We start from the raw sequence: 18,104 nt of genomic DNA, 5'->3' as shown, positions 1-18,104 counted from the left end.
ACACACACACACACACACACACACACACACACACACACACACACACACACACACACACACACACACACACACACACACACAGGAGGACGAAACAAAGAGAAACGGTTGCACGGGGTGGGCGGGACCAACGTGTACAAATCAGACTAACTGGGAGGGTTCTGTTGCACTTTAAAACGAGATGTCCGGAGACACTCGCCGATTCATTGAGCCTTTTGCACCGTGATGCGCGTCTGTGTATCGTTCTCAATCAAACGAGTGGCCAGTAAATGATCCTCTCACAGAAAACACAGAGCCGCCAGAGCCGCCGGAACACACTTCCTTTTCACGCCGCGAGAAAAGGCCGAGTCAAACACTGCTATCTTATGTGGCGTAAACAAAGACGCCTTCACTTCTCCCCCCCCCCCAGATCGCCCCCTCCACCCACCCACCCAGCGCACAACAAGCATCGCAGTCACTCCCTGAAAAAACATTGAACTACACCGATGACTCGACGGGACAAAGAGACCAAACATGATGGTCACAAAGAGAACAAGTGGCGCGCTTGTTTCGCGTTTTTTTAAAAAAAAGAGAGAAAATTGTGTATTTGCGGAAAGGGAGATAAAATGTTAACTAGCAAATGGAACGCTTCCACGTTTGGAGCGAACATGAGGTGTGGTCTGATATTTACCTGCAAGGACTTAAAAAAGAAGGAAGTGTGCAGCTCAAGGGGTGTGACCCTGCAACCACTAGCCAGTTAGCTTAGCGTAAAGGCACTAGGTCGGAGGCACGAAAGCAACTTCCTTTCACAGGACACGATAGAGGACACTGCATCCATTTACACAAGAGTTTTTCAGCTGATTAACTGTAAAATTCCAATGACAACAACATTTACTGAACTGTCTCACAAGTTTGCGAGCGACGGCTGCTTCTGCAGCAATATCCACTTCTTTTTCTGGACTCCCGCTCTTAGCTTCCGCTGTTTAAAGTCTCCAATTTTGCTTTCCAAAAATAAATCAGATCTGTTGCATAAATCAAGTCAATCTCACGAGGGCAAATAAATGTTGGAAAGTGATGGAAACACGCAGTACACAGCATGATTTGTGCTCTGATTTTTTTTTTTTTTTTTTTTTTAATACACTCATAAATCACTACAACAAAGACAGGACGTTTCTGTCTCGACCGGTGAGTTCCTGTTTCAATCGGGCTGCCGCTGGCAATATTTGTACTGATTGAGATCTCACTGTATTTACATTTCGAGTCGCGAATAATTAGCCATTGCGAACATGGGCGACAATTTCTCTTCTGTCCCGGCAGCTGCCAGGCCAGACGGTCTGCAGGCTCCCCGGAGGAAGAGGCGTAAAAAAAACCAAAACCCAAATACAATTTCTTTGTTATCATTACTAAAAAAGCACCTATTCTTCCCACCACCCTCGCATACAATGCACTTCTAAACATTTCCAGTGCAGCCGTCGGCCGACAGGAAGAGAAGCGCGAGAGGCTTCAGAGCGCGACGGAGACGGCAGGTTTTTTTTTTTTCATGATGGGCTGAAACTCCAGCCAGCGCCCAGCGGAACGGCTCCTGTTTTCTTGGAAAGTACAACATTTTCTCTAGTTTTTAAGAGAGAGAGACAGAGACAGAGAGACAGAGAGAGAGAGAGACAGAGAGAGAGAGAGAGAGAGAGAGAGGGTGGCTGGGAGAAAAAAAGTGAAAAAAACTCAGGGGCTGTTTTCCACAGGAAGCCGCTGTGCTGACTGAGAGAAATGCAATGTGAGTTACATCACCATGGAGTGACCATAATTGTTGTGTTTTCAGAAAAGCCGAGACCTGTGCGGGTGAAGGACTGTCCCCATTTCCACACGCGGTGAAGTGAAGATTTGAAGTGGTGACGCTCGAGTGGACGCGACTTCACCGGAAGGTCACGACAGAAACCAAAACACATTTTTAATCCGACACGCTGTAGGGACAAGGTGCAAGTGTGGAGAGAAAGCACAACAAAGTGTGATAATCCAGACACGCTCACAGTCGCAGGCCAGTAAATACTGTAGACACGCACACTTATAAAGTTCACACATGAAGACACAAGTCAGACCCACACAGACTCGGAACCTCCGTCCTGGGTGCCGACGGGCTGCGTCCTTTGGGTGGAGTTTTGGTGCCACAGCAGTTAGTTCATGTTTGATCATGCTTCACTCGCACTGTGAGGAATGTGTGCTGGCAGAACCGCGTTATGCCACTGACAGGCCTCCCGTTTGGACTTGGACTGTCCCTGCAGGCGGACAGCAGGAGGTTTATTTCCCAGTTGACTATGTCAGCAGAAACGCTAAGCTAAAGCTAACCGCCGTTTATTTGCCACTCAAAAGTGTCTCAAATGATTCATTTCTGCACTAAATGAGGCCAAAATATTGAGAGTATTTAGTAACATTGAGCCCTCAGCGAATGTCACCGTGGCTTAAGTGGCTTAATAACACCAGTCGACTAGCTTATAGCGGATAAGGCTATCTAGCTAAAGTGCTTCTGGCTAACGCAGGGTGTTTACATTGGGCGTGGAACTGGAACATAAGACAACTGGAGCACGGTCGACTCCAGCGTGACGTCACTCCCGAGGCTTCGCACCAAATAGGTTTCAGCCGACGGCTCAACGCTGTGGACTGAAAGCGGCAGGAAGCCAAAAAAAAAAAAAGAAAGTGGCTCATCCCAATCTCCAACCCCTTTAACCTCCGGTGATCCCCGCCGGGGTTTTAAGCGGCATCCGACACGCACACACAAGCAGCCCGCTTTTGAGAAACGCAGGGGAAGCAGAAGAAGAACCCCCCGCGGGCGCGAGCACTCAGTTCCCAGGACTCCTTTTCCTCCTTCCCACCGACAGCTGGATGACAGCGAAGGAGGGTGGAGGGGTGGAGAGATGTCACAGTAGATAGTGTCACAGTGGGAAGACAATCAAATCCAGGCAAAGGGGGCTTGGCAGCGCGGGAATGAGAGGAAGCGACCCATTAGGCCCGTAGAGTTGGTTCACGTCAAGGCCACGGCTAAATATTGATGTCACATCTGTGCATGAGCGTGGAAGCGGATGGTTGCAGGCAAAGTGAGATAAATATAAGTGTGTCTCAGAGAGGCTTTTGCCTTTTGTTTCTTGGAAGTGTGGCTTCAGAGGCCCCACACCGGCTATTGTACGCAGGGAAAAAGAGCGCAGCTGCTCTCATGACCTGCAGTGGATCAGCTTCAGTCAATAAGCCAGGCACGGCGACCCACTGACCGAAGTCTTTTGACGCTTCATACCCGGAAGTCTCCTTACAATGGAGGAATCGCTTCTATTTATTAGCCGTGAGCAACGGTTGTCTCCCCCGGCACAAATGTCCACACAACGCAAGAGCCAGAACGCTGCTATGAGCCAAATGCGTCATGCCTCACAGGCGCCACAGGCCCAAAGATGTCAAATCGAAAGTTCACACGGCCCTTTGAAGTAACGACGATGACGACAGGCAAGGCTTACAAGAAACAGCAACAGCTCGTTATGTGTTGCCGAAAAGGTGCAAAGTTAACAAGTGGTAATCACAACACTTGGGTTCGAGCCTCGTCTGGAGGGGGGGAAATTTAAGAAGAAAAAAAAATCACAGAAGTGAAAGGTTTCACTTTGCAGACACGTCAAAATGACTCATTGTCGCTTCCAAAGTGGTGAAATTAAATGAAGACGTGTTGGTTACGAGGAAACGAGACGCTATCGTGTCCGAGTGACGGGTTTCACACAACTAGACACTGACCTTCTGTCTCTGGCAGAGATAAAGAGGGCCTGTAGTTGAAGCCTGCACACATAAATATCAGACGGATACATGTCATTGTAGACCATAGTGCAGCTACTTTGCACAATTAATGACCGCCCCCCCCCCAAAAAACAAAAACAAAAACAAAAACAACATAGCATACTTAGCCTTCTGTTTACAGCCTCCAGCTAAGCTTTGCTGTGTTGGTCCGCAAAAACTCAGAATGTGAGGTTGCTGCCTTACGAAGGTTTTTTCTTTGTTATTGTAAAATCTGAACATCATCACCAAGATCCATTTTTACTTATAATGTGTGAAAAGGCAACAGCTGTGCACTCTTGTTCTTGGCTTTTGGGTTGGAGGCAGAGGCGCACGGTGTGTTCGTCACGCCGCATAGGTCACGGCTTAATATAGAAACCAGTGCTGTGACCATGTTGTGTTAATATTTCATCATCTTCCACTTCCCATACTAACCTACAGTGGCAGAGCTAAACATATGGGCTATTAATGGCTCAGGAGAGATGCTGCTGCAGCCAGATGCTTCATTCCTGTTAGCTTTTGGCAGGACTGACCCTGGGGCCAGGCAGGACTGGGAAACTCGTGAAGGGGCACATGCAGCACGGTGTGTTTTGGCACCAACTCATTAACAGGTTACATGCACCTCAGTCACGCTGTTGAATGATGTGTCTAACCCTAACCACAAAGATGGGTTTTGGGTTTTCTGCATTTACCTGCGGTTAGCCAACATTTCAGGATCAGTTCTGTGCAAAAGCACAGAACGACGCAACGTGCAAGTTGGACACATTCCTGTCTTGAGGCGTGAGTTATGGCTAGGTTGGCATTCCGTCGGGTTGGAATTTCCATCTGTGAAACCCCACAATGGTCATGCAGACGGTAAAATGTCACCGGCGGAAGCTGCATTAAATCAGTTTTGAGTGAAACTAGGCCTTTTCGTCCCGGGTGATCGGAGAAAGGTGGCTGGCGCTGCCCAGGTTGGAGGGGAGAGCCTGCCTCTAGTGGGGGAGTTGCACCCACCCGCTCTGAATGGACTGGTCCGTCTACATTCCAGCCCTCCACTGTGGTCATGAGTTCTGGGTCAAGACCGAAAGGACAAGAGATCAACAAACATAAAAAAAAAAATGCAGCAAACATTTTCATCACTGCTGCGCTGTTATTCCTGGAAAATGTCGTAACCGAAACTGCAGGCAGCAGTTCTCTTTAACAACACTAATCTCTCTAATCTCAGTCATACAGATGCAGCCACTGATGGTACAAGAGACTGGATGATATCTGATGGTCCAGCAGCCAAAGCTCCCATACCTGTTCCACAGCAGTCACTGCCCAGCATGTAGAGGGTTTTGAAGGTGATAAAGATGACTGATTATTTCTTATGAACTACAAAACAAACTCAACAAAGCTCCACTGAACAGAGATGGACGCACCCTACAGCAAATTTACTTGCGCAGCAAACAAATAAATCAGGAATAGATGTTATACAGGAAATACTTGCTAAATAAAGACTTTCAGTTTAGAGTAACAGACAGACAGACGGTGTCACATGAGAACACACCGCTTGATGTAAAGTGTTAACTATATTTACTGTGTGTGGCTGAACCTTTGAGTGAGCGAGTGGGACAGGAAAAGGTTCGCTGCGGCACCCTGACCCTGAGTTTAGCAGCTTCCTCCCACAGTGACAGGGTGAGAATGTGTTTCTCACTGCGAGTGCGAGCAAGCCGCTTCTCAGCCAGTGCATGCTGGGACGGCAGCCGACGCCCTCCCCAAATCACAGTGGCGCCTCAGGTTGGAGATGACAGAAGCGAAGCCGTTTAGAGGCAGAACTGGATTCTGTTGTTTGTGCCGACTCCATTCATGTGAATGCGCAGCGGCGTTGAGCCCCGACAAACTGAAAATCAGTTTCCCAATTTGAAGTTGTGCCCTGACAAATGGCAGTGAATGTCACATTTCACAGCTCTGGGGTGTTTTTCCACTGGCCCCGTGTGTCAACGCGACCGGCAGTCGTACAGACAACCGCAAGTGAAGCTGTCGCATTCAAAATCAAAAGGAACCAACGACTGGACAACATGCCGCGACATGATTGGAACCCAATATGAACACGTCAAACGGGTATTGTTAAGGAAAAAAACAGAGAGACACTTTAATAACGTGCAAGACGGCCAAACTTGAAAAACGCCTCCTCATGCGGCGCTCAAAGCTGCAGCACAGAGTGGTGGGATTAGTCTTGGCCCAATGATGGGAATCCGTCACCACTGGCTGTGAGTTACCAGCTACTGGTGTCCGTGCACAGCCATCAGAAGCATTATGAGTTTCACTGAGGCAACACAAACGCACCTCATTCTCACGGCGACGGTCGTCCAGCTCGTTAACGGTCCCGGCTCTCTTGCCAGGAACCTCCGCTGACACACTGAACGAATGTCTGCCACGCCCGCTCACACGCAGCATGCACGCTCATTTCCACACCCACGTAGCAAAACATTGGAATAAGAAACACGCATCCTTCCTTCCTGCTCCCAGAAATGATTGGCTGCTACTGACGGGGGAATCTGGTTTCAGCTGTTGCGGCTTTTCCACTTGCATGTAACGGGCAATCTGTCCAACAAATGGGCGGAAGGAGTGCGTGCGCGTGTGCATGTGCGTGTGTGTGTGTTTGACATTGCGGGGGCGGGAATGATGGATCCCTAGAAAGTGTGGGACTGCTGACACGGCAAAGGGGAAAGCTTTCATTCAAGTCCGAGGAATTCGGCGGAGTTCCGCAGCAAGGACGCCAAGAGGCAGAATGAAGTGAGGATGGGGTCCGCGAAGGGGGGGGGAGACAGTCTGCTTTTTTTTAAAAAGCAATCACTGTCCTGACACTGTCACTGACTAACCCTGCCCGTCTTCAGGAGATTGTTCCTGTCATTCACACCCGTTTTGGATCCAGAGGCGAGCGGAGCCGCCGGGCTGCCAGACACACAGCCAGCCAGCCTGTGTCAACAGCAACCTGTGATAAATGTCTCTGCGTCGCGTGGCTGGAGATTGAAAAGGAACAGCTTCAGGTAACGGTGCAAAACAAAACCCAACAGCGAGTCTTCATCAAAGACGGCACGAGTTCGAGTCAATGGTCCGAAATTCTGACGCATCGCCGCTCGGCTTGGCCCTCAACGCGTCACATGTTGCGCAGGCTGGCAGGAACGTGGGTGGAGGATCCAAAGAAAGAGATGGAGCCAGCGAGAAAAGGCTGAAGCGAAAGCAGGAAGCAGGAAACATACAGCAATAAATAAGGATTTAAAGGCCCCACACATACAGTATAATGTTCAAAGGGTTCCAACAGCATTAAATAGAACATAAGAGAATTGAAAAAACGAGCTGCGCCAACCCAGATATGAGAGAATGTGGAGTGTGGGCGCACACACACACACACACACACACACACACACACACACACACACACACACACACACACACACACACACACACACACACACACACACACACACACACACACACACACAGTGTAGCCATCTAACAGTTCAACCCAGTGCACAAACAATCGAAACACTTAAATATTAAAGCAAAGATTCAGTAGCAGAGAATGGTTTCCATCCATCGACTGCTGGGTTACAGGTCCAGCACACTTCCACTGCACCACTCTCGAACCCCAGCTGGGGTTCGAACCCACAACCCCTGGGCCTGGGAGGTCAGTGCCGTGTCCATTACGATACAGGGGCTCGTCCAGCAGGGGAAGCAGAAAGGACGTTGACGCCAGTGACGACGAAGACCATCAGAATCTGGTCCAACGAGCCATTTTGTCGCACAGCAGCAGAATCAGACAAAATGACTGCAGCAACGGTGAGACCCAGAACACCCGAGCGCCAACCGCCCTGCCGCTGATTCACACACATCCCACACCCGCGCCGCCAATAATAGATGGCGGGAGAAAACAGAGGCTGGAGTGCAGAGAGGAGGATGCAGAACCAGAGGGAGAGAGAGAGAGGGAGAGAGAGAGAGAGAGAGAGAGAGAGAGAGAGAGAGCAACAGAGCGAAGGATGTGTGACAGACGGCGACCTCGTGAACTCCTACGACTCTACGCCACTCGGTCAAACCAGTCGGGCTGTTTTTCGCAGGCGAACGGGGGCCAGTCAACATCACGTCACTCCCCACATTGTGTGTGAATGACAAACAGCCACTTGTGTCTCAATGTCCTGTTTTTTTTGTGTTGTTTTTTTTTTCCCTCCACTTTATAATCACACAAATGTTAGTCATGCCGGCAACGCAGGCCGGGGGGGCGGCGGGGGGGGCATTGACCGAGCCTGATGGCGAAGGACAGATAAACAACCCAAGAATGTGTGTGTGTGTGTGTGTGTGTGTGTGTGTGTGTGTGTGTGTGTGTGTGTGTGTATTTTCAGGTGCATCCAATGGAAGCCTCGTCCATCTCGCCTTGATATTGTTGTGTTTTGACATGAGTCAAGCAAGCGCTTATGGTTCAGTTTGTTTCCAAGGTTTGGCTCAGGCTGGGGGTGGAGGAGGAAGGTGGAGGGCTGTTTACCGGCTGTTTAATTCCAGCACGTAAGAAGCTGAAGAACTAGTGTACGAAACAGTTAAAAAAAAACAACAAAAACCGCGAGCCGCCAGTGACGCAGAGAGATAAGAGTCTGCAGACGGAGGCAGTTTGGAGTGTTTTCACTCCTGCAGCTTCCAATTGTGGAAGCGTGAGAAATTACCCAGAGCAGAATGTGACACGCTGCTGCCGTGCATCGTTTATCCCCATGCATGTGTGTGTGCGCTATAATGTCATAAGAGTACACTGTATATCCGTGCACACGCCCCAACGTGTCCCCATCAGCAACCCCGAGCCCCGACCACATTCCACCCATTACCCGCCCGCCGGTACCACCCCCCCCCCCCCCCCCACCACCACCCCCCCGCCCCTCTCCGTCAGTGCATTTTAACAACTTCCTGTGGAGTGAACTCTCTGGAGCTGGAGCCTGTCGGGGAGGCTCACAGCTCAGACATGGCATTTATTCGGAGCACTTAAAAACCTTGCGAGCTCTGACAGAAAGTCGGCCTGCGTGTTCTCAGTCCGAGCTTGTTGCACAACAGCGAGCCGACTGGTCCGAGTCCTGAGAGCCGCGGCTCACTGGAGGCAAAGCAAGTGTTTGGGTGGTGTGTGTGTGGGAGGGGAAGATGGGAGGGAACCGGACAGAACATGCCGCACGTCGGCTCTGTGACATCACTTTGATTGACGTGGCTGATTTCAGGGTGTCACGCAACAGAACACTCACTTTGCCAACATGTGGCTCCAGCCAGCCAGAGAACTCGCTGGAGGAGAAAAATCCATCTTTTACTACTTTTGCTTGCTCCACATTCAGGAGTTCTGGAAATCCGCTGTTTGTGATGTCACAAAGGGAATGGAAACATCTCACAGGGCGACACTGCTTCACTGGGGTGATCACGATCTAAAATGGGTACAAGATTTGTAAAAAAATAATTTGACATGACAGAGAAAGCCTGAGAACCACTGTATTAGCTCGTCATCACACGAGGCACAGAAACTCCGACTTTGCTATGAAACATCTCTCTTTGAGAAACGTTGGCCCACCGCAGTCCAGAGGGTAGGCTGATTTCATCGTGTTGAAGCCTTACCACACACATGCCACAAAGCCACCAGGGGCTGCTTCAGGTCTCCAGGCCTCATACCTGGCCCGCCTACTGGGCTTACCGAGTAGGGCGAGGGGTAGCATTTATATTTGGGAACGTTAGCACCTAGACTCTGTTTCTTTTTGCACTTTATCGCTGGAACAACGTGTTCGTACTTGGCGGAAGAGGCTCAGACGTTTAATTAAATCATGAGAAGGAGTTGTTTAGCTAACGAGGTTCCTGTGAGCAGCAGGTGGAGGAACTGCACCGCCACAAACAAGCCCGCGTGCTGTTGCCATTTCTGCTTTCAAACAAAACAAACAAACAAACAAACAAACAAAATCGTTGATATGGACCAGACTTCAAATAACGTCGTAGGTCAGATTAATGTCGAGGATAAAACTGGTTCACCACATTGTATAAGCTAATGTTTGCATAAGCATCAAAATCCTCTGTGAAAAAGATCAAAGGATCACAAACTGTTTTTTCCTGCAGCTGAGTAACAAAAAGGCCAACAGCTTCTGCAGGGCCAGTCCATCCTGGCGCGCCACACGCTGGACAAGACGAGGGGAGCTGAAGTAGGTTCCTCCAGTTAAGAGGCTGACAGAGTGTGAGCTCCGACCGGGTGTGTAGGCTCCATACCGTTGATTTAATCAGATGGCGTGGTCGCTGATAATCCTATTTCATATATGGGTCCCACACTAAGTCCCCCGGCAACACGTGCAGGGAATCTGCTGCGCCGCGGATTCAGTGGACGCGTCCACGTGCGGGACGGATGCTCTCGCCAACACGTCGCAGCGCTGCGCGGCCGGCAGAGATGAGGAATATGAAATTATCATTCGCCTCCATGCCAGGCCTGCAGGCGCGTGCGCGTGCGCGTGCACACACACACACACACACACACACACACACACACACACACACACACACACACACACACACACACACACACACACACACAGCCAGAGAGGGCGGATACAAAGCATGCAGGCTAAAGATGCTCTATGCGAATGAAATGTCAATTTTATCATCTTTGATTTTTCATTTTCCAGAGGATAAAACAAAATACGACTAATTGTGATTGTGGAGATCCAACGGAATTACTGGAATTAATTTCTACAAGACTTATCGAGCAAAAATTTGAATCCAAACACAGGCATTTTACCAAATCTTTTGTGTTAAACTACTAAACACACAGATTAAATCTAAAAAAAATCTATAAATAATAATATAAATAATATAAATAATAATAAAAAACAACTAATTTTTGGTTTCCTGCCTAAAGTGATGGCTTGTTGGGCTTTTCTTTGGAAGTGGACAAAAACAAGGTGGACCAAAGACATGTCTGGGGGTTGCTGGCAAAGATGCCACTTCCCCTTTTGTGACATCACAAAGGGACACATTTCCAGAGCTGTGTCTTTAAGCGCGTGCTTCGTGAAAGATGGAGTGACCCAAAGAAGCAAAGGGCTTTCTTGTCCGGCGTCCGGCAGATCACTGACAGACGGCAAACACATTAATCAATCAATTTGGAAGATGGAGCTTTGAAACCCACTGCTACTTGGACTACTTGGCTTTTTCAGAGAATGGATGTGTTGCGAGATGGTTGTGAAGACCCAGAATATCCCTGTTGAGCCGTATCGACGCGTCTTAGACCCGATTCAATCCATCACCAGCGACAGGATGATAAAGCGACACTCCGTGTTCTGAGGTTCGAGCCGTGCTTGCAGGGCTCGTCGGCTAACGTGCGGCTCTTGTTCTCCCGCTGCCGCTTGCCGAAATTGGGCTCCTGTGTGAACGATCGCTAGGGGATTAAGCCATCAGATCCTGTTTATCAGTAAATACCTAATCCCACGTGAGAAGGCAGTGAGTGGGCGGGTTGGCTGGCTGGCCGGCCACTGAGCGGAAAACAGGAAGTCCAGAGGAGCAGCCGCTATCTGTGGGCCGCACACATTTCCCCAGCAAACAGCAGTCGTACGAGATGCTGCGTGGGCAGTGATGCAGCCTGCAAACTGCCACGGACTGCTCATCTACTCAGCTTGATTTGCTGTAAGGAAAAAAAAAAAAAGAAGGATTTGCTCTGGGCATTTAAACCTTAGAGTTGAACTTGAACCGAGCGGTTTATCGACAGGCATGGATTCAAGGATCCCGCGCTGCCACTGCAAGAAGGGTGTGGCTGCCCTCATTGTTCAACCAGTCGACTGTCTGTCTGGCAGTCGGTTTCCTTTGTTGTTTCCTTTGTTGAACGGAGGAAACGAGCGGCACGGGTGTTTGTTTTAGCGACAGACAGACAGGCAACACAGGATCGTATCTTGTACCCGCTTAGCGCCAACGCCACCTCACCTCGGCCACAATTGCCCCTCGAGGAACCACGGTTTTCCATCCCTCCGACACGACAACGGTGTTTCCTGCACTCGCACAGTAGGTCAGAGGCCTCCGCACACGGAGGGACAGCTCAAATATTTATGCGAGCTGATGAGCGATGTCGGATAAGTTCAGGATCTGCTTTGTCTTTCGGCGACACATCCAGGTTGACAGAGTTTAAAAGGTCTGTTGGAGGTTTAAAGGTCGCTCCACGTTAGGAGGGGGACTGCAACCCCTCTCATTACCAGCGTCACTCAGAGGTTTTGAAAAGGCAACCAAAGGTAACCCACTGGCTAAACTTTAAGTGCTTTCATCCCACAACAAAAACAGAGCAGCGTCACAGCAGCAGCAGCAACAACAAAGCTTTCCAACTGATTGTAATATATAAAAAGAAAACATTCAACCACTCAGTCACTCAAGTTGTTATGCTAAATATAACATAGGGCAGTCAAACAATACATTTTTTTTAATCGAGATTAAATTCTGACTTTCCATCTCCTTATTTCTTTCAAAGCGGTGCCTCAAGACCTACTGATTATTACATTTGCAGGAGTTCCACTTTGGTTCCGAGCTCGGTTTCCTACGGCTCTTGTACGTAGCTTTCACTACGGCTTGAGGATCTGACTAAGGGTGACTGGGTGGGACAAAAGGCTTGCAATTAAAAGAAATTAGCGCGTTATGCCTTGTATTTAATCTTATTGCGATTAACACGTTAATGTTGACAGCCCTAATAAAAACCAAACTAATGATTGATCTGTATAAATGGTACATGTCATTTTAAGGTATGAAGGTTGTGTAACCACCTAGACCGTGTACCCTGTGCACATAATTTGCAGCTCAAATGACCTTGACTTTCATCTTGCTGCAGATCTTTAAACCTACAGAGAAATACCCTCAGCATGGCTGAGACCCAAGCATTGACCTTGAAGCACTGAAGAGACCTCTGAGGAGAAAATCCCCCAAGAGAGGTGCAAAACTGAAAGAGATTTTCCCCGCCGCTGTTTTCCCCCTGTTTACAAGAAAAAACAGACTGAAGTCAGAGTCCAGCAGTTTTGTTTAAAAGCATCTTGGGCGCAACATTAAACTGGACCAAGAGGCTCCATATATGGAGGGTTGGAGGATGGGGACTTTGAGACCGTTTTATTTTCTGTCAGACGACAGCTCCCGCTGTGCGTGGGTGCATTGGGGGGACGGTGGTGAAGAATCTCGACATCAGCGAGTCGACGTGCAGACTGACGACCACCGCAGTGTTTCAGCGTGCTGTGGCACCACCACACACGTGTGTGTGTGTGTGTGTGTGTGTGTGTGTGTGTGTGTGTGTCTTTGGGTTTAAAATTCACTAAAAATGAAGTATGAAACCTTAAGTGAACTCTTCACACAAGTCACAGACAGCAGTGCTGAACACTTCAAATTCTGAGTGGAGTGGTGTCAAGACAATAGCACATTCCAGCGAACCTCAGAATCCACTAGCATGCTAACATCCTAGCCGAGACACTGTGGTGTACGACGGGCGTCTTTGAGATAAAATCATAACTGAGCTGCAATTGGCCACAAAAAGAAAACAAAGAATGAAAAGATGCGGTTATTTCTGCTAAGCAACAGCAGTGCACAATTTGGGACTCGGCTACAAAGCGTTGAAATTTAGCGGCGCACAATCCGAGTCCCGCAACCAAAGTGCACTGGACTGAGGTATGCAAACGGAAGAGTGAGATTTAGGACACAGGCCTGTGAGTGTAGTACGGGACACTTTGCTGGGTGCATTAGTGAAACACACACAGCGTCAGAACTCTTTGACGGCAGCACTTTGATGTGCAGTGTTTTCCTCAAATCATCGTCAGTGGTTTGAAGGTGAAACTCTGTGCGCAACACATCCGTCTTTTCTTTCCATCATCACACAAACAAACAAAAACACCCTAGCAGTTATTGTACCCCTTGACCGAGTATTGTAGTGTATTTGCATGAGTCACAGACTGACGATATGGTTTCATTATCTCACACATGCGTAACGGGAAAATGTGTGCATGTGTGTGTTTGGATAAGGAAATGTTGCGTGACAATGACAGAGAAAGTGAGCAGAATAATCAGATGGCTAAGATAAACTAAGGTGTCCGAGTACCTGGAACTTCTTAAAGCATTTTAATCCACCAATAAAAGGAGACCTGCCTGGCTAATAATGTAGAAATCCACATTCACATGTGGTCAAAATCCTCTTTGTACACAGAGCAATAAAACTGGAAATTAATAACATGCGGGGAGTTTTGGGAACGCAACAATCCTTGGTGGTGAACATATAATTATCATGGTTTTGAGATTGTGTTTTTCAGATGAGTCTTGACAGCAATAAACTGCTGTTTGTTGTGTCAACAGCGCGTGCTGCATCACAGCTGGGACGGGAGAACAGGAAAGCTCCCCGGTGGATAACTCCAGTATGACTAAAAACATTAATGCGTGACTGTTAAAGTGAATTCTTTCAGCGTTTGCTTCCCCTTGGCACGGCGCAGTGACACGCAGTGACACGCAGTGACCTGCAGCCCGGAGAGGAGAAGACGAGGGAGAGGAAAACAGAGCTGCAGGTTTGACAACTTCCAACTGGCAGTTGAACGTAGCTCAGTCCACCTGCACGGGCCTCAATGGTGTGCAGATTCACTTTTTAAAATTCCGCTGGGTTTTGGGTCCGGTAAAGGCAGAAGAAGGTCGTCATCTTAAGATGTGTGACAAACACTTCAACCTGGCCCGGCCTGGCAGCCCGACGGTGTCTGTTGGCGGAACAAAGGGACACAGAGCGGGGGGGACAGGTGGAGCTGGTTCTCTGAATGCATTGCGCACTCATTGATTTAGGAAGATTTACATACAGCCCGTGGCTGACATGCGAGGAGCGGAGGGATTAGAGGGAGCGGGGACACGCCTGCGGTGAGACGGATTTCAACACGGCACGACAAAAGAGGCACCTCACTTCAGAAACTGTTGGCCCTTCTGCACACTTTGCTTTTTTGGTGATGATAACGGGCGGGCGATGCCAAGAGGTTGGTTGTCGGGTCTGAAATCCGTCAACAGGTGTTCGCAGAAACCCAAAAGCAATGACGACTTGATCTCGTTGTCCATTCTGCCACTTTCTGTCTTCTTTTCTCCCCTGGAAAAACCCTCGTCTCACTCGCAGCAGTTGTTGCTAGGCAACAGCACACACCCCGATATGCATAGCAGCGCTTCTACCGGGAAAATATACTCAACTGGAGGACGAGACACAAGTTGTAAAAGTCTCATTGCGAAGCCTCAATGGCTCAGACACCATGAGGTGTTTGTTTAAAAAAAATAAATGAAGTAATACAGCGGTCCGTCCATGCAATGTGGACTGTCTACTGCAATATCAGGCCGTGGTTCATTATTTGAGGTTATGACAATGACCCAATTAAAACCCAAACCACTAACATGTAATCACATGCACAGCTGATCTTTTGGTAAAGAGACTCACAAAGGCATCAGATTAATAGCAGTCAGCAACAATTCCAACCACTGCCAGACAGGTGCAGCTTTTTTCTTTTTTCTTCAGGGCTGAGTAAATGCAGCAGGTGATTGTTGGGAGGCAGGGAAGCAGGGCATGCTGGGAGACTGAAGCTGCCCGTAACAGGAGAGAGGGGAGAGAAACAGGAGTCACAGATACCTGGAAATTCTTTACGGAATCATTCACGCTCCACTAATCAAGAAATTCTCTCTCTCTTACTCTCTCACACACACACACACACACACACACACCTGATTCAAGTTTGGACTTGGAGGTGTAGGTATGCTGGTTTAGCACCATGTGTAGGAAGACCGACAGGACAGGACTGTTATCCTAGCACGATGACACATCAGAAAGGAGAAAGAAAACTGGGACACCAGTGAGTCCAGTTGAGAGGAAGCGTCAGGAAGTCTTTGGTTGAATTGCAAAAGTCAGTGGTGCTTTCCCAAGAGTTGCTGGCTCAATGACAGATTGTGTGGTTGTGAGACTTTCGGGCCTTTCAACCTTTTGTTTTCTCTCTTTGTGCATAAACCAAAGAGACGCGACGTTTCATGATCGGCTTTTATTTCTCTTTAAACGCTTCTATCCTTCCATTTCCCTGCAACTTCAAAATGTCCCTTTCACTCAAGCTCATGCCAGAGAGCTCAATCTTAAGCTCAATGACAGATTTCGCCACAACTTTTCTAAATCGCATCTCTACATGCACTTCACTTCCATCACAGTCACCCCACCGTCTGCCAACCAGTTTCTCTGCGACTCCACGGTCTGCTCGCTCGCACAAATGGCAAAACCGTCTGCCCGGCAAACAGGAAAAGTTTGCGTCTGAGGAAGTGAAAGGAGGACAGACGGACAAACAATGAACGCAGAGAGCAAACACGCCAACACGGACCACGGCGAGCTTTCAGTCAGACACAGGAAGAAAGGGCTTGTCTGCAAAAGGAACAAACCAGCGTAAAATCTCCAAATGTCAGCATCGTCTGAACACATCTCCCTGACACAACCAGGAAGGGGAACCCCTGCCCTACATACTGAAGGTCTCTCCTCTGCCGGGTTCCCACCAGAGAGAGGAGAGCAGCCAGACTGGCGCGTGGAGCTGAGCGCAGCTACAGGGTCCTGAACAGCTGGAACTGTGTCCTGAATTATGAGCACCCCCATCCTTGCAGGGAGAGGTTGTGCTGCTCCTCTTTCCTCTCTGCTGCGGCTGCAAGGGCATCGCTGCCTCCTCGCCACTGCTGCTCCACCACTGGATGGCTGCGAGACATTAACAAGGGGGCTGCTGCACCCAAACCTTCATCCACTTACACCCACTGGTGACGACGAGGCTTTTAAATGGCTTTTTTTTGAAGCAATCATTCTACCTTTTGCCCATTAATTCTGTGCACTTCAATAAAGGTGGGTTAATGAAGACATGGCAACCAAGCCCTCGTTTTTTTTTCTTTCTTTTTTACACCCAGGCAAAATGGATCCCCGCTATGCGCGTAAGCGAGTGTCCCTCCTCCGAGCCAACGTCAGAACCCCACAATCGTCGCATATGAGCTCCACATGCCTCCCTGCAATCGTACCGCCATACAAACACACGGTTTTGTTTTGTTTTGTTTTTTTTGAATAATCACCCTCGTATCGCATAGGGAAAAAACAGATTGCAAAGGGTTGTCTTGGGAGGATCTGATCGAAACATAACATGCAAATGTATGTATGAGGAGGGGGGGGGGAGATGCCATCCTGTTGCTGAACACATGATGCGGTTGGACACAACGCCTGCTATCATTTACCCTGTTGATGCCACCATTAATTGTGCATGAGCGGAAACGTTATCTGCTTGTAGGCATAGGGGGGAGGAGAGGAGGGTTGGGGGGTTTGGGGGGGGGAAGGGATCATGCGTAAAAGAGGGCGTGCGCCGCCGTGATGCGCCTCACCTGAAACGGGGTGAATCTTTAATACATTCTTCAAAGTCCACCGTCATCTTGGCGTTTTCTCGTGTACTCCAGCACTTCAGTCAGCCAATGTCATCGCCCGCGGAGGGATGTCGCTCGCTCGGAACCGTGCGGATGCTCTGACTCGTGTCCCCCGGACGCGCAGCAAGTCCGTCGGCCCTCCCTGCGCTGATGGCACCGTGACACGGAATGCGAGCCTGGTGCGCGGCGGACAGATTTGTACTCCTTCCACCGCTGCCGCCGCCGCCGCTTTCGACGCCGGGCGGGAGGCGTTGCTGCACCGTGGAAAAGCGAAAGGGAGGCGAACAGCGGCGCCAAGTGGCGATGAAGAGTAACAGCAACAGTTTTGTGAGCACTCGTGGTTTGGATATAGGCCAGACTCAGCTCGGCCAAAGGCATCCAGGGGCAGTTCAACATAAGACACCATCCAATGCAGTGTTTCTCAAAGTGGGCGCAGAGTCACGTCCACTGAACGTCATCCCGTGTGGCAGGTAGAACATGTGATGTTGTCGCATGACTGACGTTGTTGATGTGGTCAATTTCATCAAAACAAGACAAGCTTCAATTTGGGGCTTCTATCCCCAAATTTGAAAAAAAAAAAAAAAAAAAAAAAAAAAAAGTCTTCCTCCAAGGTGGGGCGTGACAGAGAAAGTTCGAGAACCACTGATCTAATGGTCTCACCGATTTATTCGACAAGAAGTAGATATGCACCTATACCGATACATGGCAAAGTAATGGATGATTATTTTAACTATTTATGTCAAACTAACATTCAGCTCTTAGTGTATATTCTAAGAATTGTAAAAGAAATGTATCTGTATTTCCTCAGGCACATCCGCTTTTAAGAATCCTTTAAGAAAGTATTTTTTCCCCCACGTTATTGTAAAACTTAAGCAACACCCCACTTTGTAAATTGTGGTAAAAGCCACAAAAACATCCCG

The 18,104-nt window shown here is 48.8% G+C and overlaps 1 protein-coding gene across 2 annotated transcripts in view; it reads right to left on the bottom strand.

Moving 5' to 3' along the window:
- The window catches only part of LOC142880442 (arf-GAP with coiled-coil, ANK repeat and PH domain-containing protein 3-like), a 48,825-nt gene extending 31,414 nt beyond the window's left edge, over positions 1 to 17,411 (bottom strand). The window contains exon 1 of one of the 2 annotated variants that reach the window (XM_076014374.1): positions 17,146 to 17,411. In XM_076014374.1, the coding sequence (XP_075870489.1) occupies positions 17,146 to 17,192 (47 nt within the window). In that variant the 5' untranslated portion in view covers positions 17,193 to 17,411. The remainder of the gene's footprint in view (positions 1 to 17,145) is intronic. The other variant, XM_076014373.1, reaches the window with a different exon arrangement.
- Between the last annotated feature and the right edge of the window lie 693 nt (positions 17,412 to 18,104).

Source organism: Nelusetta ayraudi, unplaced genomic scaffold, assembly GCF_046127955.1.
Source record: "Nelusetta ayraudi isolate G7.1 ecotype Tasmania unplaced genomic scaffold, CSIRO-AGI_Nayr_v1 ptg000168l, whole genome shotgun sequence".
Lineage (NCBI taxonomy): Eukaryota > Metazoa > Chordata > Actinopteri > Tetraodontiformes > Monacanthidae > Nelusetta > Nelusetta ayraudi.
Note: the sequence above shows the minus strand (reverse complement) of the source record. Positions and strands in the feature narration are given on the sequence as shown.